General features: G+C 44.2%; 3 protein-coding genes across 4 annotated transcripts; 1 reads left to right on the plus strand and 2 right to left on the minus strand.

Annotated features, from left to right (window-relative positions):
* LOC118771180 (histone H3) lies at positions 1-26548 on the plus strand. 2 transcript variants are annotated; one of them, XM_036519084.1, is made up of 3 exons: positions 1-329; positions 2703-2718; positions 26237-26548. In XM_036519084.1, exons 1-3 carry the CDS (start codon positions 1-3, stop codon positions 26546-26548), a joined length of 657 nt encoding a protein of 218 aa, XP_036374977.1. The 2 variants fall into 2 exon arrangements, with proteins under 2 accessions (XP_036374977.1, XP_036374978.1); XM_036519085.1 differs by lacking the exons at positions 2703-2718; positions 26237-26548 and having other exon boundaries at positions 1-411.
* LOC118771184 (histone H3) lies at positions 18228-18638 on the minus strand. Its single transcript, XM_036519088.1, has one exon. It carries the CDS (start codon positions 18636-18638, stop codon positions 18228-18230), a length of 411 nt encoding a protein of 136 aa, XP_036374981.1.
* On the minus strand, positions 19485-19871 carry LOC118771187 (histone H2A-like). Its single transcript, XM_036519092.1, has one exon. It carries the CDS (start codon positions 19869-19871, stop codon positions 19485-19487), a length of 387 nt encoding a protein of 128 aa, XP_036374985.1.

Below are 26548 nucleotides of genomic sequence, written 5' to 3' on the forward strand. Positions count from 1 at the left end.
ATGGCTAGAACCAAGCAGACTGCTCGTAAATCTACTGGTGGCAAAGCCCCCAGGAAGCAGCTTGCCACTAAGGCTGCTCGTAAGAGCGCGCCTGCAACAGGCGGTGTGAAGAAGCCTCACCGCTACAGGCCCGGCACAGTGGCTCTGAGAGAGATCCGCCGTTACCAGAAGTCTACCGAGTTGCTGATTCGCAAGCTGCCTTTCCAGCGGCTGGTGAGAGAAATTGCCCAGGACTTCAAGACCGACTTGCGTTTCCAGAGCTCTGCCGTCATGGCTCTGCAGGAAGCCAGCGAGGCCTATCTGGTTGGCCTGTTTGAGGACACCAACCTGTGCGCCATCCACGCCAAAAGGGTGACCATCATGCCCAAGGACATTCAGCTGGCCCGTCGCATTCGAGGAGAGCGCGCTTAAAATACGACTACTCCATCTAACCGGATATCCAACGGCTCTTTTAAGAGCCACACAAGTGTCTCAGAACAGCAGATCTCTCCATATGTACTCAGGTCATCACCATGTAATCTGAGTATACGAGAACATCGATCCCTGAACACACTTTCAGTGCGCAAATCAAACTATGTCCACGGGATTCTCCCACAGTTGCCTCAGTAAATATCCAGCTGTATAAATGGATAACATTGTAAAGAAATGTAACCTGTGTCGGTCGCTCTGGGTGAGAGCGTCTGCTAAAGAATGTGATGTAAAGGTTCTTCAAAACCGGCAGGTTAGACTCTCGTTTGCTTTTGTTCCTGAGATTTCAGTCCACCACCGAAGTGATCAATCAAATCACTGAATAAACGATCTGCCAGTTGAAGGTGTTTATTGACAAAATTGTCACCTGCGTGGGTGTGTGTGTGGTTTCTACAAAGAAAGACATACAGAACAATAAAGAATTAGCGTTACGTGCTAACCTATTGAAATAACAATGTTACAGAAAATAATTCACAGCGCTACCTAACATGGCCATTGGATGGGGCTCCAAGACCACAAATGACACGAGGTGCATAATCATAATCTTATATAGAGGTGGGGCAGATGCCACGTGTGCTACACGTGAACACATTCAGTGTGAATGTTCATTTATGTTACACTGTATCCCACTATGCATTCGAGAGCATCTATCCATCCCTTCTCTTTGTCACGACCTTGGATTGTAAATTGAACCTCCCTTTATACCTCCTCATCCCCAGTTTCTGTCTCTCATTGGTCAGTATGTGGACAAAACTGTAGAAATATTATCAACGGTACAACAATGTGTAAATACTCAGGACTTACATTTACTCATGCCCCTAACCAATGTATATTTTCAGGTACAATGGAGTATATTTTCGGATTAATGCTATTACTTGTCTTTTAACTGGGTACCTGTAATTTGCTCTTAGCTTTAGTTCAGAATTGTGCTTTAATAGAAAGAAAGAAAGAAAGAAAGAAAGTAGTATATAATACGTTTTATTTTCATACAGAACTACCACAGGCCCAGATCAGAGTGAGCACTGCTGTCATCAGAGTCAGAGACACAGTGCTGCTGAGCTGTGAGGCTCCCCAGTCTGTCTCTCTGCATCAGTGTTATTTCTACAAAGAGGTAAAATAGCACCAGCAGAGCACCTGCAGAGAGCACCAAACACCCAGCCTGTGATCACTACTTTACTGGCACTGAACTGCTCCAGTGGAAAAGCCTTCCTTCAACAATCATCTCAGTAGTCAATCTGAAGTGTTTCTACACTGTGCATTCATGACATGTTGAGCATTCATCTCCGCGCAGCAACAGATACTCAGTAACAGTTTTGGGTAAGCAATTCCTTTTCCTTCTCTTAATTGCATCTTTTATTGATCATTATTTTTGTATCATACAATTGCGTTGCATTTGAACACATCCACAGATTATTTGACCATTTAGTTAACTTCATTAGTTAACTTTGCGCAGAAACCCCAGTGTTTAAAAGTTCAGAAAAAAAATGCAGTTTCTGATTTCAGTCAGTTTGCTAACCTTTGTGGTGCTTCTCCAAATGTTTTGCAATATCTAACTTTGCAAAATGTAATATGCTTTAAAACTGAATGTCACCACATCAGAATACAAAGAGAGAGGGAACCCACAAATAGATACAGAATAATAACTCAGTCAGTGCATCCATTAAGGACACAAAACAAACAAGATTTGCTTTTAGAACTGATCAGAGTAACGGCAACATTTCTGCTGCCTGCATTTCAAAGTGAAGAGCTGCCATCACTGTAAACTGTTATTTTTCATATTCATGATGTAGGTCACAGTGCATATTGAATTTTATGATGGAATGCAAATACACTAAATTTGTTGTATTGTTTTATTGCATTCAGGTGAGCTGCCACAGCCAACAGTAAGTGTGAAACCTTCATCCATTGAGTTATACTAGTCAGTACAGCTGAACTGTGACGTCCTTCCTTCTGTGTCCTGATGTACCTTCTACACAGCAGAGAGAGCACCCAGTTGTTATGTGGAAGTAGAAGTTTGCAGTAAGTTGAGTAAGTTTTACACTTTCATGCAAAAGCATTTTGTCGAGATCGTCCTATGGACTGATGCACTGATTGCTACAAATCTCAGGAGGGCTGATAGATAGTCATCTAAATATAGTCGTCTAAAATCTGCAATACAGTTATCTGGGTTGTGAAATGTTTAATATTTAACTAACTTGAACCAAATTTTCAGGGTAGAAGTAGAACTATACTAGTACTATAGTAGTGGAGGTTGTAGTACTTCCAGCTGTGGGAGGGGACTAGATTTACATTTATTCATTTGGCAGACGCTTTTATCCAAAGCAATTTACATAGGTTACAGTTGTTTTACAATGTTATTCATTTATACAGCTGGATATTTTTACTGAGGCAACTGTGGGTTAAGTACCTTGCCCAAGGGTACAGCAGCAGTGTCCCAGCAGGGATTGAACCGGCAACCTTTTGATTACGAGTCCTGCTCCTTAACCACTATGCTACACTGCCGCCCCCAGATGGGACTAGATGGGAGGAGGGGCATTTTGTTTCATTTTTCCTTGTATTCCTTATACTAATACACCATTCCGCAGTGGTGGAATGACCTTCCTCACCCAATCAGAACTGCGGAATCACTCGCCATCTTCCACAGGAGCCTCATGATTGTGTAGGAGTGACGGTATGCAGTGATACAGTAAACAACCCTAGATGACCGTGTCTACCGAGCAATTACACAATAAACCCTCACAAGCTCCTGTTTCCAACCGTGGTGTGGTTATTTGGCTTGATGTAAACCCAAGTTTGCTGTTTTGCCCCCTGGGATCTGCTGATCCAGAGATTGACCCTGATGAGAAACACTGTCATTTTGAACTACAGCTTAACCCAGCTGAGGGCAGCTATATGAACTGGATGAGTAAGTGTAAAGATTTCTCACTATCACACTCTGGGATTTGCATGTTGTGTAGGCAAACGTTATTTGAAATTAGCTAAGTTAGCTGTGACTTGTATGGGCTAACGTTTATTGAAATTCGCAAAGATGCTGTGTAGTTGGAACTCTTGGGCTTTTTGAGAGAGTATTCGGGATATAAGTACTGTCATTTGAATAGTGAAGATACTGTAAACTTTGTGCAGTCCGATTTTTTTTTCACAGCCCATCATAGGTTGCCTATTTTTATGCGCATTCTTTGCCCCAATGCTAGGTATTATTTAGCATACTGCAACATTTTCTAAAATGTTTATTGTTGCATGTTTAAAGGGATGAAGATGCACCAGAGGAAGTGTTGCTTTGCATGCTGGCCTGTCGGCACATACGTAGCACAAACGAACAGTAATACCATTTCGAACTTTTTAAATACTTGGGGTGGCAACTTCACGCAGGTTGTGTACTGCTGTTCTCGCTGTCTACGAAAACTGTTTCCCCAGAGGCCGCTCTTGGCCACATATTAAAAAATAGGGTGGGTGTATCGTGTAAAACCTGACGCTGAGAACCAAAATTGTGTTCAGTACAAAAACATGCCAGAAGAAACCAAAGACGCCGCACGGCTGATGTCAGTACGAAGACTGTCGGTAAAAACTGTTCAAAAACAAAAAAGCGTGACATGAAACCTTAGAGCATTGTTGTCGGGTATCTCTCACCAACTCGTCCGGAACTCGCTTTCTGCATGGAGTCCTCGTCGCCAATCGTATCTTGACTGCACAAACAGACATGCACACGAGAGGGGTCTTTTCTTAGACTTCATTCAGTGAACTTCACGAACACGTTACAGGTATGCTGTCGTGGGGATCTTCTACCAAAAGCAAGTAAACATACCTGTACTACATGCAATTACAAACACTATAGTGCCACCTAGTGGACTTGTGGTAAATCCCCAGGTTACTACAGTAGCCACACTGGCTGGTCTCTACCCGCTTGCTTGATCGTAAATGAGCCATTAAAATGACCATTCACTAAAGCAAGATAGTGTGGTCCCGAAAACTGAAAACTCTTCGGGTTAAACTCGCAGTACACTCGGAGAGGGGTGTGTTACGGCTAAAATTCATGTTTTTACAGCGCCATGAGGTGATCAGTAAAACATTGAATGAAACTGGTCTCACCGTGTGCATAACGACGTAGTGGCAAATCCAACCCGAAGGCTCTTTTAAGAGCCACCCACTATTTCGGATAAGAGGCAGAACCCCATTTTCCACTTCGTGAATGAGTCGGTAGAACGACCTTACGCTAAACGGGGCCACACTGCAACTGCCCTCAGTGGCTTTGACAGGCTCCAGGCTGCGTTAGGGCTGGAATTCACTTGTGACAGCGCACCGTGAAACTCTGAATGAAGCTGACCTCACCGGTGCGCTTAATCACCACGAACGGCTACACCGGCACCGCACGCATTTCCACAGTCAGTGTTTGTGCTCTGGTTCAAATGATTGATTACCCTTTGTTCTGTCGAGCATGCCCAGTATCTCTAAAAGAGTTCATAGACGTTATCTCACTACGTTTTCCTATCCGTTGACTCCCATTATAAGGAAAAAGCTTAACGTGGCTTAATGTCCCCAAAACAGCGATCAATGATCACCAAATTTGACATCTCACATGTCATAAACACTATCTCCTATCAAAAAAGCGTCCATACTCATAGGATTTCGGTGTTGATTTTTTTTTACAGGTGGAAGTGTTTATGACAAGAGATGTCCGAGAGAAATTTGATTATTGATCGCTGTTTTGGAACATTAAGCCACGTTTCGGTTTTAGAAAAGTAATTCATAGATGTGTTCACAACACTAGCAAACCAGCAAACACCCTTCGATATTAAACTACATTATGAAACATTTTCATTGCAATGAATAACATAGGAAACTTTGGAAACATAATATCTTGCTTAGCCTATTTAATTCAATCATACTGACAGGGTGCCAGACAAATACGGTTCAAAATGTTCAAATCTAGCGTTTATGCTTTTCCCAACGATAATCAGAATTTAACAAAAGATCAACTGCGGCTGAGTTAAGGGTATTTAATTTCAGTGATAAACGGAATCTAGCTTGCTTTAGCTTTAGTTCAGAATTGTGCTTTAATAGAAAGAAAGAAAGAAAGAAAGAAAGTAGTATATAATACGTTTTATTTTCATACAGAACTACCACAGGCCCAGATCAGAGTGAGCACTGCTGTCATCAGAGTCAGAGACACAGTGCTGCTGAGCTGTGAGGCTCCCCAGTCTGTCTCTCTGCATCAGTGTTATTTCTACAAAGAGGTAAAATAGCACCAGCAGAGCACCTGCAGAGAGCACCAAACACCCAGCCTGTGATCACTACTTTACTGGCACTGAACTGCTCCAGTGGAAAAGCCTTCCTTCAACAATCATCTCAGTAGTCAATCTGAAGTGTTTCTACACTGTGCATTCATGACATGTTGAGCATTCATCTCCGCGCAGCAACAGATACTCAGTAACAGTTTTGGGTAAGCAATTCCTTTTCCTTCTCTTAATTGCATCTTTTATTGATCATTATTTTTGTATCATACAATTGCGTTGCATTTGAACACATCCACAGATTATTTGACCATTTAGTTAACTTCATTAGTTAACTTTGCGCAGAAACCCCAGTGTTTAAAAGTTCAGAAAAAAAATGCAGTTTCTGATTTCAGTCAGTTTGCTAACCTTTGTGGTGCTTCTCCAAATGTTTTGCAATATCTAACTTTGCAAAATGTAATATGCTTTAAAACTGAATGTCACCACATCAGAATACAAAGAGAGAGGGAACCCACAAATAGATACAGAATAATAACTCAGTCAGTGCATCCATTAAGGACACAAAACAAACAAGATTTGCTTTTAGAACTGATCAGAGTAACGGCAACATTTCTGCTGCCTGCATTTCAAAGTGAAGAGCTGCCATCACTGTAAACTGTTATTTTTCATATTCATGATGTAGGTCACAGTGCATATTGAATTTTATGATGGAATGCAAATACACTAAATTTGTTGTATTGTTTTATTGCATTCAGGTGAGCTGCCACAGCCAACAGTAAGTGTGAAACCTTCATCCATTGAGTTATACTAGTCAGTACAGCTGAACTGTGACGTCCTTCCTTCTGTGTCCTGATGTACCTTCTACACAGCAGAGAGAGCACCCAGTTGTTATGTGGAAGTAGAAGTTTGCAGTAAGTTGAGTAAGTTTTACACTTTCATGCAAAAGCATTTTGTCGAGATCGTCCTATGGACTGATGCACTGATTGCTACAAATCTCAGGAGGGCCGCTCTTGGCCACATATTAAAAAATAGGGTGGGTGTATCGTGTAAAACCTGACGCTGAGAACCAAAATTGTGTTCAGTACAAAAACATGCCAGAAGAAACCAAAGACGCCGCACGGCTGATGTCAGTACGAAGACTGTCGGTAAAAACTGTTCAAAAACAAAAAAGCGTGACATGAAACCTTAGAGCATTGTTGTCGGGTATCTCTCACCAACTCGTCCGGAACTCGCTTTCTGCATGGAGTCCTCGTCGCCAATCGTATCTTGACTGCACAAACAGACATGCACACGAGAGGGGTCTTTTCTTAGACTTCATTCAGTGAACTTCACGAACACGTTACAGGTATGCTGTCGTGGGGATCTTCTACCAAAAGCAAGTAAACATACCTGTACTACATGCAATTACAAACACTATAGTGCCACCTAGTGGACTTGTGGTAAATCCCCAGGTTACTACAGTAGCCACACTGGCTGGTCTCTACCCGCTTGCTTGATCGTAAATGAGCCATTAAAATGACCATTCACTAAAGCAAGATAGTGTGGTCCCGAAAACTGAAAACTCTTCGGGTTAAACTCGCAGTACACTCGGAGAGGGGTGTGTTACGGCTAAAATTCATGTTTTTACAGCGCCATGAGGTGATCAGTAAAACATTGAATGAAACTGGTCTCACCGTGTGCATAACGACGTAGTGGCAAATCCAACCCGAAGGCTCTTTTAAGAGCCACCCACTATTTCGGATAAGAGGCAGAACCCCATTTTCCACTTCGTGAATGAGTCGGTAGAACGACCTTACGCTAAACGGGGCCACACTGCAACTGCCCTCAGTGGCTTTGACAGGCTCCAGGCTGCGTTAGGGCTGGAATTCACTTGTGACAGCGCACCGTGAAACTCTGAATGAAGCTGACCTCACCGGTGCGCTTAATCACCACGAACGGCTACACCGGCACCGCACGCATTTCCACAGTCAGTGTTTGTGCTCTGGTTCAAATGATTGATTACCCTTTGTTCTGTCGAGCATGCCCAGTATCTCTAAAAGAGTTCATAGACGTTATCTCACTACGTTTTCCTATCCGTTGACTCCCATTATAAGGAAAAAGCTTAACGTGGCTTAATGTCCCCAAAACAGCGATCAATGATCACCAAATTTGACATCTCACATGTCATAAACACTATCTCCTATCAAAAAAGCGTCCATACTCATAGGATTTCGGTGTTGATTTTTTTTTACAGGTGGAAGTGTTTATGACAAGAGATGTCCGAGAGAAATTTGATTATTGATCGCTGTTTTGGAACATTAAGCCACGTTTCGGTTTTAGAAAAGTAATTCATAGATGTGTTCACAACACTAGCAAACCAGCAAACACCCTTCGATATTAAACTACATTATGAAACATTTTCATTGCAATGAATAACATAGGAAACTTTGGAAACATAATATCTTGCTTAGCCTATTTAATTCAATCATACTGACAGGGTGCCAGACAAATACGGTTCAAAATGTTCAAATCTAGCGTTTATGCTTTTCCCAACGATAATCAGAATTTAACAAAAGATCAACTGCGGCTGAGTTAAGGGTATTTAATTTCAGTGATAAACGGAATCTAGCTTGCTAGTCGACTAGGTTTTCATGTACAGATACAACACGCATTATTTCATAGTGACAGTCATAAGATTCGTTCAAGCAGACCTTTAAATGGTGCGTAAAGTTACATTTGCAAACGGAAATGATGTACGTGTTTATTTATATATAAATATGTATGCTTATTTATAAATATATATTTATATATAGAGAGCGGGGAAGTGAGATCCGATCACAAGTGGTCATTCGAGACGCATATGGGGATGCATTTTAATGCCAGGTGTGAACGTATTTAGAGCTGTCCACTTGTGATCAGCTCACCCAAGACGTATGTTAATACCAGGTGTGAACAGGGCCTTTGTGTCTTCCATCTCCTCCTCTCTCTCTCTCTCTCTCACATATAAAAACGTACATATGTACAGACATACAAACACACAGGAGCACACATGCATTGCTTCAGATGGAGTTCCAGTATTGTACTCACTCACTCTCTCTCACTCACACACATACACACACACAGTGAGGAAGACAGAATGTGTGCCACTTCCCCTACCCCACCCCTAACGACATTGCTAGTGGTAAGACTATATTTTCCTGTCAGTTTCCAACACAATTTCAAACCAAATAAAAAACATTTTTTACAGGAAAGGATTGTTTTCTCACATGGAATGGAGTCAGGGGCGGGGTCATAACGTTATAAAGGTGCTGCACATGCCAGCTGACATCCACCTGATGTAAAAGATGGCTGAGGCCACCACCATGTCATAGAAGGTCCTGAGGAGAGCCCTGCACACTCTGAAGGACCTCAGCCTTCTCAGCAGGTGGAGGCGGCTTTGACCCTTCTTGTACAGGGCATGGGTGTTGTCTCTCCAGTCCAGTTTGTTATTAAGGTGAACACCCAGGTATTTGTAATTCTCCACCACCGCGATGCCCATACCCTGGATGTTCATAGGCGTGATGTGTGATGACGTCCTCTTCCTAAAGTCCACAATCATCTCCTTTGTCTTGCTGGTGTTGATGTGGAGCTGGTTGAGCTCACACCAACTGACAAAGTCCTTGATGACCTCCCTGTATTCCAGTTCATTCCCCTCAGACACACATCCAACGATGGCTGTATCATCCGAGAACTTCTGGATGTAGCAGTTGCTGGTGTTGTGGCAGAAGTCTGAAGTGGAGAGTGTGAAGAGGAAGGGAGAGAGCACCGTACCCTGAGGGGCACCTGTGCTACAGGCCACCACATCAGACACACAGTCGCAGAGTCACACATACTGTGGTAGTCAGGTGGCGATCAACTCCTGCTCCCTCCAGCTTTGCCCTCAGTAGTGCAGGCTGAATGGTGTTGAAAGCACTGGAGAAGTCAAAGAACATGACTCTCACAGTGATCCCAGTGTTCTCCAGGTGAAGCAGTGATCTGTGGAGGAGGTAGATAACTGCATCCTCTACCCCGATACCAGGCCGGTAGGCAAACTGTAGGGGGTCCAGCGCCAAGCTCACCAGGGGTCGCAGGTGATGCAGGATGATCCTCCCCAACGTCTTCATCAGGTGGGAGGTCAGGGCAACAGGCCTGAAGTGGTTCGGCTCCTTAGGGCACACCACCTTAGGCACTGGAACCACACAGGAGGTCTTCCACAGGGCCGGGTCTTTCTCCAGACTAAGGCTCAAGTTGAACATGTACCAGTCACTGGAGTGACCGGGACACAAACGCGGACCACGCAATCTTCAGGTTAAGGGTTTTTAACAAAACGGCAGGCAGAAGGACGGTCAGAGACAGGCAGGGTTCAAAACACAGAGAAGCAGTCCAGGGGCAAATCCAAAGTCGGGGAATCGGGGCAGACAGGGTCGGGAACCAGGCAGGTGAGCAATCAGGCAATCGAGTCCAGGCGGCAGGTAGAATCGTAGTCAGGATACGGACAAGAAAGGCGAAAACAGCAAACACAGAAACCAAACAACGGCAGGGACAAAACAGGTTGAAACGAACTAGCAACAAGACAGAGACACGCAGGGAAGATATAGGGCTGGGGTGACGAGGAGATGGGATGCAGGTGAACAGGCAGGCAGGTGAAGGCAATGAGGAAATCAGGTGGGTGGGGACCAGGCGGGGAGCGGGGCGGGGGTGGAACACAAGGAAAACAAAAGCACACGGACAGGGAAAAACAAAAACACAACAGCTAGGGGGCGGGAGCCCTGACAGTACCTGACCACACCACAGAGCTGGTCCGCACAGTCTTTGAGCAATCTGGGGCTGATTCCGTCCGGGCCCACTGCCTTTCTTGCCTTGATCTTTGCCAGTTCCTTTCTCATCTGGTCAGCTGTTAGGGAGAGGGGGGAGGGTGGAGGGGGGTGGTGGAGGATGACCCGGGGCGGTGTGAAGAGGGGGCAGGGTAGTGGGTTGAGGCAGTGGGGGCAGAATCAAATCTGTAGAAAAACAGATTCAGTTCATTTGCCCAGTCCTTAACTCCGATGGGTTGGTCTCCCCCTCTCCTTTTCCATGCCCAGATATGTTTTTCAGTCCTCTCCAAACGTCCCTGATGTTGTTCTGTTCCAGCCGCTCCTCCAGTTTCCTCCTGTAGCTGTCCTTCCCCTTCCTGATGACCTGTCTGAGCTCCTTCTGGACCCTCCTCAGCTGCTCTCTGTCACCCGATCTAAAACCTCTCTTCTGTTCATTCAGTAGAGCCTTTATCTCGGAGGTCACCCAGGGTTTATTGTTGGGAAAACACCGCACCTTCTTGGAAGGCACAGCATTCTCCACACAGAAACTGATATAGTCAGTCTGTCAATGTCCTCCCCATGAGGACTGCAGAGTGCTTCCCAGTCTGTTGTTTCAAAACAGTCCCTCAGTCTTTCCCTTGCCTCAACAGACCACTCCCTCGCAGACCTTTTCATAGGTGGTTGTTTATTCACAAGGGGGGTGTAGTCAGGAAGCAGATTGTGCTCTGAGTGACCCAGCGGAGGGAGGGGGGTTGAGGTGTATGCATCCATGATGTTTGCATACAGTAAGTCCAAAGTTTTACTGTCCCTGGTGTGGCATTTCACGTACTGGGTGAAATCTGGGAGAGTTGAGGACACAGAAGCGTGGTTAAAGTCACCAGAGATGAGAAGGAGAGATTGGGGGTGCCTTGTCTGAAGCTGAGAGACGACAGAGTGAACGAGCTCACAGGCTGCAGCAGCATCGGCAGAGGGGGGGATGTACACAGTTATCGCATTGATATGCGAGAATTCCCTCGGGAGGTAATATGGCCGAATGCTAACAGCTAGCAGTTCAATGTCTCTAGTGCAGCATTGTTCTTTAACACTAATGTGTCCTGGGTTGCACCATCTCTCGTTAATAAACATAGCAATACCCCCGCCCTTCCTCTTACCACTCTCCGTTGCTTTCCTGTCCGCCCGCACGAGTTGAAAGCCATCCAGGGCAATCAGAGAGTCGGGAGAAAGTTCATTTAACCACGTCTTGGTGAAGCACATGAGACTGCACTCGCGGTACTCCCTCTGCATCCGCGTAAGCACCGTTAGCTCTTCGATCTTGTTAGGGAGAGATCTTACGTTCTCCATAATGACAGACGGTATACATGGTTTATATCGTCTTTTCCGCTCCCGACAATTAACTCCAGCTCTGCAGCCTCTCCTCCTTCTCCGTATCTCCGCGGGGATCGCCGGTCTCTCCGCGCAGAGAAGTCGTGTGTGGCTCAGAGCTAACAGCTGATCACGAGTGTAAACAATGGAGCCGTGGTTGAATGGCTCCCCCGAGGCTCTCTCTGCAGCCTCTGTGGTGGACTTGATGGCTCTCCTCTTCGCAGATCCTGTGATACCGAAAAGTCGTTTGGTCTAAGGCCGGCATAAAAACCATAAAACAGCGCAAAAGTCACGGTTTGTACTTGCATGAGAGCAAACACTGCTGCATGCTTGCAAGCAAGTAAACTTGCTCTGTTTTACTTTTCTGGGCCATGTGCTTAGCACGACGTCACTTGTCGGGTGGGTAATGACACTGTTTAGTTTAGTTTATTCGTTTATTTATCAGGGACCGTGCACAACATATGAGTTGCACCAGATTTAGCCATGGGGCTAATTTGCATTTGCAGTCCCTGGGCAGGTAGCACATTAAAACATTAAATACATTACAAGCAGGAAGCATGACATAGCAACTTAATATACAACATTCACAATGACATTACATTTATCTTGCACCGAAGCAGCCATAACAACGACTAACTGCATGATTGGGTGGTCTTGGGCCAAACTTTTAGTCTTAATTTAACAATTGTTAAACTTACAGATTCTCTAAAGTTAGTAGGTATTGAGTTCCATTTCCCTGCTGTCTTGACCGTGAATGCTGTTTGTCCAAAAGCAGTCTACCTGAATTGCACCATGTAATCTTATCACCCTAGCATTGTCCCCTAAGAAAAGATAAACATCTTTACATTGGAGGAGGTGCCACATCATGAATCACGTGTTAAAAATACCAATAGGGCAAGTAACTGCAAAAATAAATAAATAAATAAATAAATAAAAATACCTGTCAAAGGTCAACAAGTTATGCCCCAGGAGTCTAAGGGCATTTTCAGACACTCTGATGACTTTGCCATACTCTGATATTGTTGTCAATTTGAACAAATGTAAGCAGTATTTAAGTCACATGACTTTTTGTATTCAGCACAAGTTCAGCTACAATAATATCAATTATAATATCATAATTGATATTAATTTAACATCAATATAATATAATCAATACAATTACTTTACCCATTGTAACAAACCATTTTGGTGACTTGAGGTGATTCTGTTAAGTCTTAGGTATTTATCAAGCACAAACACCTTCATCTGATCCATTGATATGGACAATTAAATGGCCATCTAAAATGTCTGTCCCTATCGTTTGGGGATCAAGAGTTGGCAGTGGGAGGGGTAATGGCTTTTTACACTGAATACGCAAAAGGAGTTGTTCACAGGTCAGGCCACACTTCCACTGACACAGGCACATGATCAGAGCTGGCTCATTTGTGAGGAATCTTCCTTGTCACACCACACAGCTGTGCAATGAGCTCCAAGTCTTTGCAGGGAGGCCAGCTGTTTGTGGAGGATGTATGCGTTTGTGGCAGCAATGTCCAGAAAAACAGTTTTCTGTACCACTTCATTGCTTTATACTGTGTTGTGTAGTACTGGAGCAGCTGGTCAGAGAGGTCAACACCCCCCATGTGCTTGTTGTACTCCACAATTGGTGAGGGGCATGGAAGAGTCTTTGTTGTCCAGCCCCCATTTCTTGGCTTCACCCTGCGCTGCACTGTGTCCCCAGTGTAGGCTGCGTGGATGGTGGAGCAGACAGAGACCTCCCGCGTGTCCATCCACTTCACAAACACCAGAGGACCATCCCTAATCCACCTGATGGTTCCTCTGCCAGACTTCTTATTCAGTGCATTAGTTTTGGTGTGAGGGCAGTTCTTCCACTTCTCCCTGTATGTACCACAAGCACCAATTTTTTGTCCATATAAATCCATGAAGAGCTTTGGACTTGTGTAGAAACTGTCCATGTACACGTGATATCCAGAACTCAGGTAGGAACAATTCATCAGTGACATGACAGAGTCATATGAGAGTCCTTGTCCTGTGGGGAAGTTGTTTTCTTCCTGTGTACACAGCAAAATCTACAGTGTACCCATTGCTTGAATCAGCCAGCACAAACAACTTGAAGCCCCACTTTGTCAGCTTGGGCTTCATACATTGGGTTATTCCTGTATTTGCCTTCATTGCAACCACAGCTACATTCCGGTGAGGATGATAGAAGGTTTTGCAGGGGTTCCGTATTATGTCCAGCAGAGGTCTTGCTCGGAAGAGGCTGTCATGTGCTGATGTACCCTTTTTCTTGCCATTTTCAGCATCCTTCTCGGGATCACTCATGCAAACGTTCCAGGAAATCGTTCTGTATCTGTCCCTGGACATCACTGTTGCTGGGAATGGCACAGCGTAAACGCTTTTCTGCCGCCAATAGTCTGTGATCTGCTGCATCCTTATCATGCCGATGTACAAAATCAGTCCAATGTACTTGTGGAACTCACTGATCCCCACAGGAGTCCACTGGTACTTGTACTCCTTTTCAGCTCTCTCGGCAGCGTGTTTGTTAGTGTTGTCACACAGCGTTTTGACAGTCCCCTCTGAGAAGAACAGCTTGAACAGGTCCAGAGGGCTGTGGGTGTCTGCTGCACTCAGCTGCACTCCAGGTGTTCTTGCAGGCTGGAATCTTAGCCCTGGCAGAGCCCCATCAGCATCTGTGTGTGTTTGCCATGACTGTGGTGGCTCAGCTCCTTGTGCAGAGTGGGACCTGCACCTCTTTGGTGGCACGCAAGGCAGCACTTCCTCTGGTGCATCTTCATCCCTGTAAATATACAACAATAAACATTTTAGAAAATGTTGCAGTATGCTAAATAAGACCTAGTATTGGGGCAAAGAATGCGCATAAAAATAGGCAACTTTTGATGGGCTGTGGAAAAAAAAAATCGGACTGCACAAAGTTTACAGTATCTTCACTATTCAAATGACAGTGTTTATATCCCGAATACTCACTCAAAAAGCCCAAGAGTTCCAGCTACACAGCATCTTTACGAATTTCAATAAACGTTAGCCCATACAAAACACAGCTAACTTAGCTAATTTCAAGTAACGTTTGCCTACATGACATGCAAATCCCCGAGTGTGATAGTGAGAAATGTTTACACTTACTCATCCAGTTCATCCTCAGCTGGGTTAAGCTGTAGTTCAAAATGACAGTGTTCCTCATCAGGGTCAATTTCTGGATCTGAGGAGCTGTCATCATCGCTCAGAATGCCCTCCAAGATGTGGTCTCGCGCATCCAGTGGTCCAAAGTGTCTTTCCATCTTGCTCCAAGAAAACACTTGGAGGTTTCTGTCAATGCTAAATTGGTGTTTAAACACCAACAGGTGTGAAGCATTTAATCTATGATAGGGCCCACCTACAATTGTAAAGCAGCAATAAATGACCTTCCTACATGGGCCCCTCACAGTTTCTGGGACCCGGTTGCACCATCGATTTTTATGCCAGTGAATCTATGTTCAAGATCTGCATTGGCGACGATGCAGCAGACTCCAGGGGGCAAAATCGCAAACTTTGGTTTAACTCAAGCCAAATGACCACAGGGCTTGTGAGGGTTTATTTTGTATTTGCTCGGTAGATGTGGTCATCTAGGGTAGGACAGGGCAGACTGTAGCAGCTCACCTGAATGCAATAAAACAATACAACAAATTTAGTGTATTTGCATTCCATAATAAAATTTGATATGCACTGTGACCTACATCATGAATATGAAAAATAACAGTTTACAGTGATGGCAGCTCTTCACTTTGAAATGCAGGCAGCAGAAATGTTGCCGTTACTCTGATCAGTTCTAAAAGCAAATCTTGACTGCGGAATGGTGTATTAGTATAAGGAATACAAGGAAAAATGAAACAAAATGCCCCTCCTCCCATCTAGTCCCCTCCCACAGCTGGAAGTACTACAATCTCCACTACTATAGTACTAGTATAGTTCTACTTCTACCCCGAAAATTTGGTTCAAGTTAGTTAAATATTAAACATTTCACAACCCAGATAAATGTATTGCAGATTTTAGACGATTATATTCAGATGACTATCTATCAGCCCTCCTGAGATTTGTAGCAATCAGTGCATTGGTCCATAGGACGATCTCGACAAAATGCTTTTGCATGAAAGTGTAAAAATTACTCAACTTACTGCAAACTTCTACTTCCACATAACAACTGGGTGGAGATTCCAAACTGCTATCCCCCTCTTCCACAGTGTAATAACAGCCCACCATGAATTTAATGCTTCCACCTTGCCTGTCCCGTGGATTCAGAGAGGGAGTGTTGACAGGCTGAATCACTCAGAGTGAGTTCTGAAGACAGACCAGCTCTCTTTGCTGTGTAGAAGGTACATCAGGACACAGAAGGAAGGACGTCACAGTTCAGCTGTACTGACTCGTATAACTCAATGGATGAAGGTTTCACACTTACTGTTGGCTGTAGCAGCTCACCTGAATGCAATAAAACAATACAACAAATTTAGTGTATTTGCATTCCATCATAAAATTCAATATGCACTGTGACCTACATCATGAATATGAAAAATAACAGTTTACAGTGATGGCACTTTGAAATGTAGGCAGCAGAAATGTTGCCGTTACTCTAATCAGTTCTAAAAGCAAATCTTGTTTGTTTTGTGTCCTTAATGGATGCACTGACTGAGTTATTATTCTGTATCTATTTGTGGGTTCCCTCTCTCTTTGTATTCTGATGTGGTGACATTCAGTTTTAAAGCATATTACATTTTGCAAAGTTAGATATTGCAAAACATTTGGAGAAGCACCACAAAGGTTAGCAAACTGACTGAAATCAGAAACTGCATTTTTTTTCTGAACTTTTAAACACTGGGGTTTCTGCGCAAAGTTAACTAATGAAGTTAACTAAATGGTCAAATAATCTGTGGATGTGTTCAAATGCAACGCAATTGTATGATACAAAAATAATGATCAATAAAAGATGCAATTAAGAGAAGGAAAAGGAATTGCTTACCCAAAACTGTTACTGAGTATCTGTTGCTGCGCGGAGATGAATGCTCAACATGTCATGAATGCACAGTGTAGAAACACTTCAGATTGACTACTGAGATGATTGTTGAAGGAAGGCTTTTCCACTGGAGCAGTTCAGTGCCAGTAAAGTAGTGATCACAGGCTGGGTGTTGGGTGCTCTCTGCAGGTGCTCTGCTGGTGCTATTTTACCTCTTTGTAGAAATAACACTGATGCAGAGAGACAGACTGGGGAGCCTCACAGCTCAGCAGCACTGTGTCTCTGACTCTGATGACAGCAGTGCTCACTCTGATCTGGGCCTGTGGTAGTTCTGTATGAAAATAAAACGTATTATATACTACTTTCTTTCTTTCTTTCTTTCTTTCTATTAAAGCACAATTCTGAACTAAAGCTAAGAGCAAATTACAGGTACCCAGTTAAAAGACAAGTAATAGCATTAATCCGAAAATATACTCCATTGTACCTGAAAATATACATTGGTTAGGGGCATGAGTAAATGTAAGTCCTGAGTATTTACACATTGTTGTACCGTTGATAATATTTCTACAGTTTTGTCCACATACTGACCAATGAGAGACAGAAGCTGGGGATGAGGAGGTATAAAGGGAGGTTCAATTTACAATCCAAGGTCGTGACAAAGAGAAGGGATGGATAGATGCTCTCGAATGCATAGTGGGATACAGTGTAACATAAATGAACATTCACACTGAATGTGTTCACGTGTAGCACACGTGGCATCTGCCCCACCTCTATATAAGATTATGATTATGCACCTCGTGTCATTTGTGGTCTTGGAGCCCCATCCAATGGCCATGTTAGGTAGCGCTGTGAATTATTTTCTGTAACATTGTTATTTCAATAGGTTAGCACGTAACGCTAATTCTTTATTGTTCTGTATGTCTTTCTTTGTAGAAACCACACACACACCCACGCAGGTGACAATTTTGTCAATAAACACCTTCAACTGGCAGATCGTTTATTCAGTGATTTGATTGATCACTTCGGTGGTGGACTGAAATCTCAGGAACAAAAGCAAACGAGAGTCTAACCTGCCGGTTTTGAAGAACCTTTACATCACATTCTTTAGCAGACGCTCTCACCCAGAGCGACCGACACAGGTTACAGTTCTTTACAATGTTATCCATTTATACAGCTGGATATTTACTGAGGCAACTGTGGGAGAATCCCGTGGACATAGTTTGATTTGCGCACTGAAAGTGTGTTCAGGGATCGATGTTCTCGTATACTCAGATTACATGGTGATGACCTGAGTACATATGGAGAGATCTGCTGTTCTGAGACACTTGTGTGGCTCTTAAAAGAGCCGTTGGATATCCGGTTAGATGGAGTAGTCGTATTTTAAGCGCGCTCTCCTCGAATGCGACGGGCCAGCTGAATGTCCTTGGGCATGATGGTCACCCTTTTGGCGTGGATGGCGCACAGGTTGGTGTCCTCAAACAGGCCAACCAGATAGGCCTCGCTGGCTTCCTGCAGAGCCATGACGGCAGAGCTCTGGAAACGCAAGTCGGTCTTGAAGTCCTGGGCAATTTCTCTCACCAGCCGCTGGAAAGGCAGTTTGCGAATCAGCAACTCGGTAGACTTCTGGTAACGGCGGATCTCTCTCAGAGCCACTGTGCCGGGCCTGTAGCGGTGAGGCTTCTTCACACCGCCTGTTGCAGGCGCGCTCTTACGAGCAGCCTTAGTGGCGAGCTGCTTCCTGGGGGCTTTGCCACCAGTAGATTTACGGGCAGTCTGCTTGGTCCTAGCCATCGCGACGAAATATTTACTTCTTTCTTGACAGAAAAGTAACAACGATACCCTCAGCACATGTTTATAAGGCGTAGCAGGCAAAGGCTGATTGGATGAGCTTATACGGAGCTGTCATTGGTCCGCACTTCAGTTCGTTGTCTGTGGCCATTGGTTCGTTTCTTCATCGACTCTGCCGCCTAAAATTCAAACATCTCTCTGCTCCCGCCTTCTTTCCCAATCTACTCGCAAAGCTTCCTCCCACACAAAGCCCTTTGTTCCATTTTGCTGTTCTCCTCCCTGTCATACTCGTTCACAATAGTGATGGGAATAACAGCTCTTTTGGCTCCGTTCCTTTCCGAGAACCGTTCAACTCATCGTTCTTTTAGGGGGCGGGGATCACTAGGTTTATCTGCGAAATAATCATATACTACTCGTATTGCCAGACCTAATATCATTGTGTATGTGTGCTTTACAACGTAACCGCCCTTTGAAGGCGAAAATCACTCTCGAAAAAGTGTCTCTCTCACCAAAGACTTGGATAGGTCGCGATGGTAACATCACTGTTTCATAAGTTACCGAGTCGTTTGAGTTACTTGATAATGCCGCTACAGTTCCGCCTAATCACGAGACAAGATCAACCCGGATGATCAAGTACACTTTGTGCAGTACGCGCAGTCATACACATTTTGGAGTCGCTAGAGTGCGTGATGCCATGTTAATATATTGTTGATCAATACGTGGCAACTGCCTTAACGTTGACCGCAGGTACACTCGAGTAAAGAGCGGTTTTGCACATTTTAAAGACACCAGTGGGTGGCCCTTAAAAGAGCCTTTGGGTTCCTGGGGTAGTGGTGGTCGCTGCAGCAATTACTTGCCCTTGACGGCTTTCTCGGTCTTCTTGGGCAGCAGCACAGCCTGGATGTTAGGCAGAACTCCGCCCTGAGCGATAGTGACACCGCCCAGAAGCTTGTTCAGCTCCTCGTCGTTACGCACTGCAAGCTGCAGGTGACGGGGAATGATACGGGTCTTCTTGTTGTCCCGAGCAGCATTACCAGCCAACTCAAGGATCTCAGCCGTCAGATACTCGAGCACGGCCGCCAAGTAGACCGGGGCACCAGCGCCGACGCGCTCGGCGTAGTTTCCTTTGCGGAGCAGTCTGTGAACGCGACCGACCGGGAACTGGAGCCCAGCCCTGGACGAACGAGTCTTGGCCTTAGCCCTGGCTTTGCCACCGGTTTTACCTCTTCCGCTCATGTTTAGCCTCGCCTTGCTGCGTTTACTCGACAACTGTCAAATGAAATGACGCAGCCAACCCTCGCGAGCCTGGTTTATAGCTACAAGAAACGCATTCATTGGATAAGGCGTCGATGGGATTTTATCCAATCAAATCTGAACAGGCCTTTTGTGCGGGCGTTCAACTTTTACAATGTTACCGGTGGAGAATTCAACGTCACTAAAGTGTATCCGTACAACAGCCTCGACACTGAGCCATTCCTCATATGCAAACGCACAGCCGACATGAATAAAGATATGTATAGTTACACTCGCTTATTGAATATACCACACTAATCGTAAACACATACTCTTGAAAGGTGCGATACTTTATTTTTATTACTATTACTGATTCATCTCTGCTACTTTTCACAGTCTATGGAGTTGGACCAGTTGTACATTTCAAGTTGTATAATGTTATAACTGTGCCTGTGACAAAGTTCTTAATTCTTGATGCGTTGTTAGGTTTTTCCTTTTTAAGTAGTCTGTGTTGCTCGTCTGTACTGTTTATTTCCCAAGTGTTTGTGAATTACTTGTGGTGTACAGTGATAAATCTTATTTCCCACTCGTGGAATCCATACTGCTACTAATTAACACGATTCAATACTTGCTGCTACTGGGACGCTAGGTAGAGCGTGAGCGTGTTACTGCGTACGAAGGTTTGAACAAGACCGAGCTCATTTCTATTTGACATCTGCATATGCAGCCAGAGTGTGTCTTTAAGGGAGCTGCACGTGTATTCACAGAAATCGAACTGCCTATACAGCACAGTTGCAGGCATACAAGCAAGGCAGTTAAGCAGAAGGCGTTTGCGCTTTCACGAAGTGTTTGGGTGGCTCTTAAAAGAGCCTTTGCGGCAACTGGCAACGACGCTGGCTGTAAGGGGTTGGCAGCGAGCACTGAGAACCTCTGTTCGAAACTCGCTTGCTCGCCGACTCCCACCCGTTACAGTGGCACAGAAGAAATACTACTGTCCATTATACACAGTCCACTGACACACAAGCCAGTAATATTTTTATTGATTTTAGTGCCCTCTACTGGTAATATTGAGCACACCCTTTCATTTATTCAAGCTTTCCCTTATTGCTAATTGAACAAAGCGGTTTAAGACACATGAACAAAAAACATTACCACCTGATCATAATGAAATTTTTATTTCATTAAATAGAGGATGAGTAGAGGATGCCAAAGTCACTTTGCTTAACTTAACACGTTCACGCGACAGCTGCATAGGTTGCAAGGACCGCCCACCGGCAGAACGACCGAAACGCAACTACATTCCACATGGGCTTCGCAACAATTACTTTGTCAAGTGGTGTGAGGAGTCTTACCTTCAGTTGAATATATCTAAGACAAAAGACACGATCATTGATTTTAGGAAAAATGCCCACGCACAGGAGATCACATCCATTAAAGGTCAGACTGTTGAATGTGTGCAATCTTATAAATATCTGGGCACAATTATTGACTCTAAACTGACCTTTGAAGTGAATTGTGAAGCAGTGTGTAAGAAGGGACACCAGCGCCTATTCTGTCTGAGAAAATTGAATCATTTCCATATTGACAAATCCAGGATGACCTTATTTTACCATGCTTTTATTGAATCAGTTTTAACTTTTTCTCTGGTGTCATGGTTTGGAAACCTTTCTCTAAACAGCAGAAATTCACTCAATCAAATAGTTAAGTGGTCTAGCAGGGTGATCGGTAAGTCACTAGCTAATTTGGAGGCCCTGTATATCAGGCAACTAAAGTGAATAACAAGCTCAGTTTTAAGTGACGCCTCCCACCAACTACCTTGGATTGACTAATGTATTCAAACCTTCCCATACTCAAGCTCTTTCAGTTTCAAATTTGGCAATTTGTGTGCATGAGTATCATGATTTATCATATATTAGGGGGTGTTTCAGAAAGTGGGATAACTGAGTTACTTCGTAATTTGAAAAACATTTGGCTCCCTTTTCTGAAAATCCCATTTCAGAAGGGAGCTTGAATTATAGACAGGTAGGCTACCAAGGCAACAAATCCAGATTCATTAAGGTGCTTTTTGGCACAGTCATAGTTGCCTGCTATTCCAAGCCCTTTCTTTGTTTTTATATAAGCAGGTGGAAGTAGGCACAGAGGAGGACGACTCTTCTCTCGGGTGCTTGCCTGGTCCTTTTCTGTGTTTTGTCCTCATGACAAGAGTACTCTCTGCATTGTGTGTTCCATACTAGTTTCTTTTTCCTGTTTGTTATGAGTTATTTCACATCTACCCTGCCGCTTTTGAAGAACCTTTACATCACATTCTTTAGCAGACGCTCTTACCCAGAGCGACTTACATAGTTTACAGTTCTTTACAATGTTATTAAATATCCAGCTGTAGAAATGGATTACTGACCTAACTAAGAATCCCAAATTAATGTGGTATCCCAATCCGTCGATTTCAGTGTCCTTCATGTGCAGCTGTCGCCCCCCTTTGATCATGAACAAACCAAGGACTGTCACAGTCACACAGTAGCAACGCATAAGATACATATTTGTGGTTTCTGTAAATATGCACACTGGACAAGCTGTGGTCCATCGTCTGACAATCCTGCATTCCCACTCATGGAGAATCCCGTGAACATAGTTTGAGAGGATTTGTGCACTGAGAGTGTGTTCAGGGACGTTCCTGAGACAAAGTTTCATCTACATTTGCAATTTACTGGAGCCATTGATAGCAAATGACACCTGCCACAGTTCATCACAAAACATATCCCAAACCCGTTGCACTGGGCTACGCTTTCTGTAAACTGAATTCCACTAGATGCAGGGCGGTACAGAAACAGCACCCTACTTTTAAAAGATTTACAAATGTCTTGATGTTACTTTGGAACTCTGTACTGCAAGTGACCCATGCTTCTTTTACAGCAATCAAAATAGGGAATAAGGCCCATGCTACGGTGTCAAAATAAGACATTCCATATCTTGTTAACTTTTAGTATCGTTATAGCTGTGTTCTTAATTTCTTCCATCAATATGAATTGTGTATACCATTCAAGCTAGTCTGTTGTGGGAAGGGCAGGTTATTTGGGGTGGTGGGTCTTCAATACTAAGTCCTCATTCTCTCTCTGTATAGTATTTGTGTGGATAAAATAAAAGAGTATGTATGTTAATCACAAGAAAAACACTTTCAATGTCTTTGTAACATCTGCGGGCACTGAAGCTGTAGAGCCCATGGAAATGGGTTTTATATGATACTAGCAAAATCTCTGGCCTCCTTGTCAATTGAATTTCATTAAGGAAAACAGTGCATAAATGAAATGGTACACTAGTCCAACCCGGAGAAGTATGAGCAATAACTGGCTGCTTCTCCCAGTTACCTCATAGTCTTGTTGTGCATGATTTGTATCATGTTGCCACAGCAATTTACTGTGTTTTAATTACCTCATATTGGAGTTTAGCTGTTTGATATTGTGACACAACAAGGGGAGAGGTGATGTATGGCCAGTGCTTTAGTGCCTCCACCCCTTCCCCACCTCACATTATGCTCAGTGGATGGTACAGTACGAACCATCCGTTCAGCTTTAACAAAGTACGACAGTTTGTATCATTTGAAACCTTGGATTTGACAAACAGAATACAGTCCGTTTTTTTTCTTTTGAACGGAATCTCAAAACGTAACTGATACTGGTGCACACTAGCGTAGCCAGGAATCACAATGTAGGTGGGCCCAGAGAAAATCAAGTGGGCTTAGCCTAAAACGCATCTGTTATCAAAGTAGGCCAACACAACTACATCTGCTTGAATACACCACCGTTTAATCAGAGCATAAGCCTGTATGTCATCATAAGCAGTGTTAAGAACATAACGATAGGAACAGCATTGGCACAGCGGCCATACCACACACACACGCGCATCTGACAGACGCAATACCATCATCAAATCAGCAGGACAGTAGTGGATAGTACAGTAGTGGACAGTATGTAAAAACAATGCTTGGTCATAGTCTGGCTCAGCGGACACATAAACCACATGAAATAAACAACAGTGACTAGGCAACTAAATAGTAGGAAAATGTAGATTGGCTTACTTTTGATGATTATAACAGGAGAAGAGTTGAACACGGCAATGATTTTGTTATAGTCTAACGATTCAGCCAATTCTCTTTCAAAGGAGAGCAGGGACAAAGAGTTCAGTCTATGTGTCAACATTGCTGCTCCGATACCAGTTTTTATCCAATTTACAGTTGAAAACAATCGTTTGACAGTACAGCTTGTTATGGGTATTGAGGGCCTGTAGGAGACGGTTCATTCTTGGAAAGATATCGCATGGGCATGCATCGAGCACCTCCACAAGTGATGGAAATGCCCTGCCATTTGCTACTTTTCTCTCCAGCTGCTGAACAAACACCTCATGTTCAGAATCCTCAACAGCGATGTTAAAGTGTGCACCGGCAAGCTGTAATAAAGTCTTTTCGCTTAAGGTGTTCGACCGAGGAGCGGCAGCTCTCATTAACCCGTACGTGGCAGCCTTAAAAAGGGTGTTCAGTTCCATGATCTGCTTGTCTAGTATATCATTCCACAATTGTTTCAGGGCAGAGTTGTCCTTGACAGGCGATGCTTTGCCCAGGGTAGACTCGATCAGCGTATCGCCCAACTTAGCTGTCAACTTCCTCTTTCGGGCCCCAGTGACGTCCCAATTCACAGTGTCATGCCTTTTCATCAAATCATCCGTCAGTGCCATTACTTTATCAAGGTAATTTTCTTCATTCCTAAATGTAGTGTATCTCTCCTTAAGCCCTTCGATTAGATCAATGCAATCTGTTACTGATATAGTGGCAGACTGCAAGCCCTTAGTAACATAGTCACTCGTTTCAAACAACTTGTTGAACGTTACAAGTAGAAAGAGAAATTTTTTCGTTTGCATTTGTTGCAGTAGTGAGTCGGCCTCACATTTTGTCTGGCCTGAGCTTTCAGAAATTTCAGCAAGAGTCTCCAATATAGTACCCAAAAGTATCAGCATTTTACTCACTGCACTTGACCACGAGCTCCATTGGACATCACAGGACCTCTCTAGCTCTAAAGTGGTTTTCCCTGGCCGCAGCTGTTGCTGGATTTCCATTAATCTAGCATGCCTATGTGACCCCGTCATGAAACTATGCAAGTTGTTAATGACATCAAAAAATGTTGATATGCTAGGGGACACCATTGATGCTGTGCACAGCACGATGTTAAGGCGGTGGGAATTATAATGCACATATACTGAGTAAGGAAAGGTTTTCTTTAAAATCACATGTACCCCTCCTTTATTGCCGGACATAACCGATGCCACATCGAACCCAAATCCGACGCACAAAGCTGGATCCAGCTGCAACGGCTCCAATACTTCCAGGATCTTTGCTGATATAGCACTTGCGCTCATGTCCCCTGCCTCTACAACCCACACAGCCCTTTCCTTCAACAGGCCTTTATGTATGTATCGGATACAGACTGCCACAAGCTCTTTTTTGGTAAGTCTTTACATTCATCTGCCAAAATTGCATAGTATGTGTCTGTCTCGTCGTGCAAACCCCCTTTTATTTTGCGGATAATTAAATGATGCTGCGATTTCCAGTATTCCATTCTGGATATCAGGGCTAGTGAGTTTCGCGTTTCTAAGCAATTCGTCCAGTCGCCTTTTTATTTCTATGTGATAGCTGGAGATCGGTTGAAATAATTCCAGTAAGTTGCCTTTGTTCAGTGCCTCTTCGTTTTCACAAACGAACTGTTGACAGCATCTTTGTGCAGCTGGTTAATTATATTTCCCCGTCCTGGTTGATGGCTTTGTTTGTAATCTTCAGACCTGCCCAGCGTTGTAGCATGTGCCCTGCTAGCCTCGTGTTTAACACAACACTGGGAGAGATGCTTCCAGTCTCTGAAGCCCGTTTTTATAAATCGGCTCTCGGTGGCTGCTTCGGGGAAATGGCGACATGGCTTACAAAACACAATGTCTCTCGAAGTACTGTACTCTAGCCATGGGAACTTTTCATACCACCGGACATTAAAACTTCTTCCTTTGCCTGTTATAGTGGTGACTGGAAATGAAATGAGTTTGGGCTGGGTAGCAGGGTCATCAATGGTGGACAAGTCGGATGGGGCTGTTACGTCCTCAGTCAGTGGTGCGGAAATTGTCACGGTAATTGTCGCCATGCTAAGAATTTGTCGAAATTTGGACGTGCTGCTAAAGCCTCCTAGAATGGACGGAGCCCTGCTTGAGGGGGGTGGGCGGGCTCTAACTCGAATGAGTAGAGGCTTCAATCAGGTCGTGTTTGGGTGCACATATGCGTGCACAGAGAAAGCAAATCATTACGCCTGTTTGCAGTTTTTGTAACGAGTAGCGTTTGCGAGATGTCTGGTCGGGGAAAAGGAGGAAAAGGGTTGGGGAAAGGAGGCGCTAAGCGTCACCGTAAGGTTCTTCGTGATAATATCCAGGGAATTACTAAGCCGGCAATTCGTCGCTTGGCTCGCCGTGGTGGTGTTAAGCGTATCTCTGGTCTCATTTACGAGGAGACGCGCGGTGTGCTAAAGGTCTTCTTGGAGAACGTCATTCGTGATGCAGTCACCTACACAGAACATGCTAAGAGGAAGACTGTCACTGCCATGGATGTGGTGTACGCTCTGAAGCGGCAGGGTCGCACACTGTACGGCTTTGGAGGCTAA

This window comes from Megalops cyprinoides, chromosome 24 (assembly GCF_013368585.1).
Source record: "Megalops cyprinoides isolate fMegCyp1 chromosome 24, fMegCyp1.pri, whole genome shotgun sequence".
In the NCBI taxonomy this organism is placed as follows: Eukaryota; Metazoa; Chordata; class Actinopteri; order Elopiformes; family Megalopidae; genus Megalops; species Megalops cyprinoides.

Excerpts from the sequence above, each read along its gene's own strand:
- LOC118771187 (XM_036519092.1), bottom strand. The coding sequence starts at position 19,871 with ATGAGCGGAAGAGGTAAAACCGGTGGCAAAGCCAGGGCTAAGGCCAAG.
- LOC118771180 (XM_036519084.1), top strand. The coding sequence starts at position 1 with ATGGCTAGAACCAAGCAGACTGCTCGTAAATCTACTGGTGGCAAAGCC.
- LOC118771184 (XM_036519088.1), bottom strand. The coding sequence starts at position 18,638 with ATGGCTAGGACCAAGCAGACTGCCCGTAAATCTACTGGTGGCAAAGCC.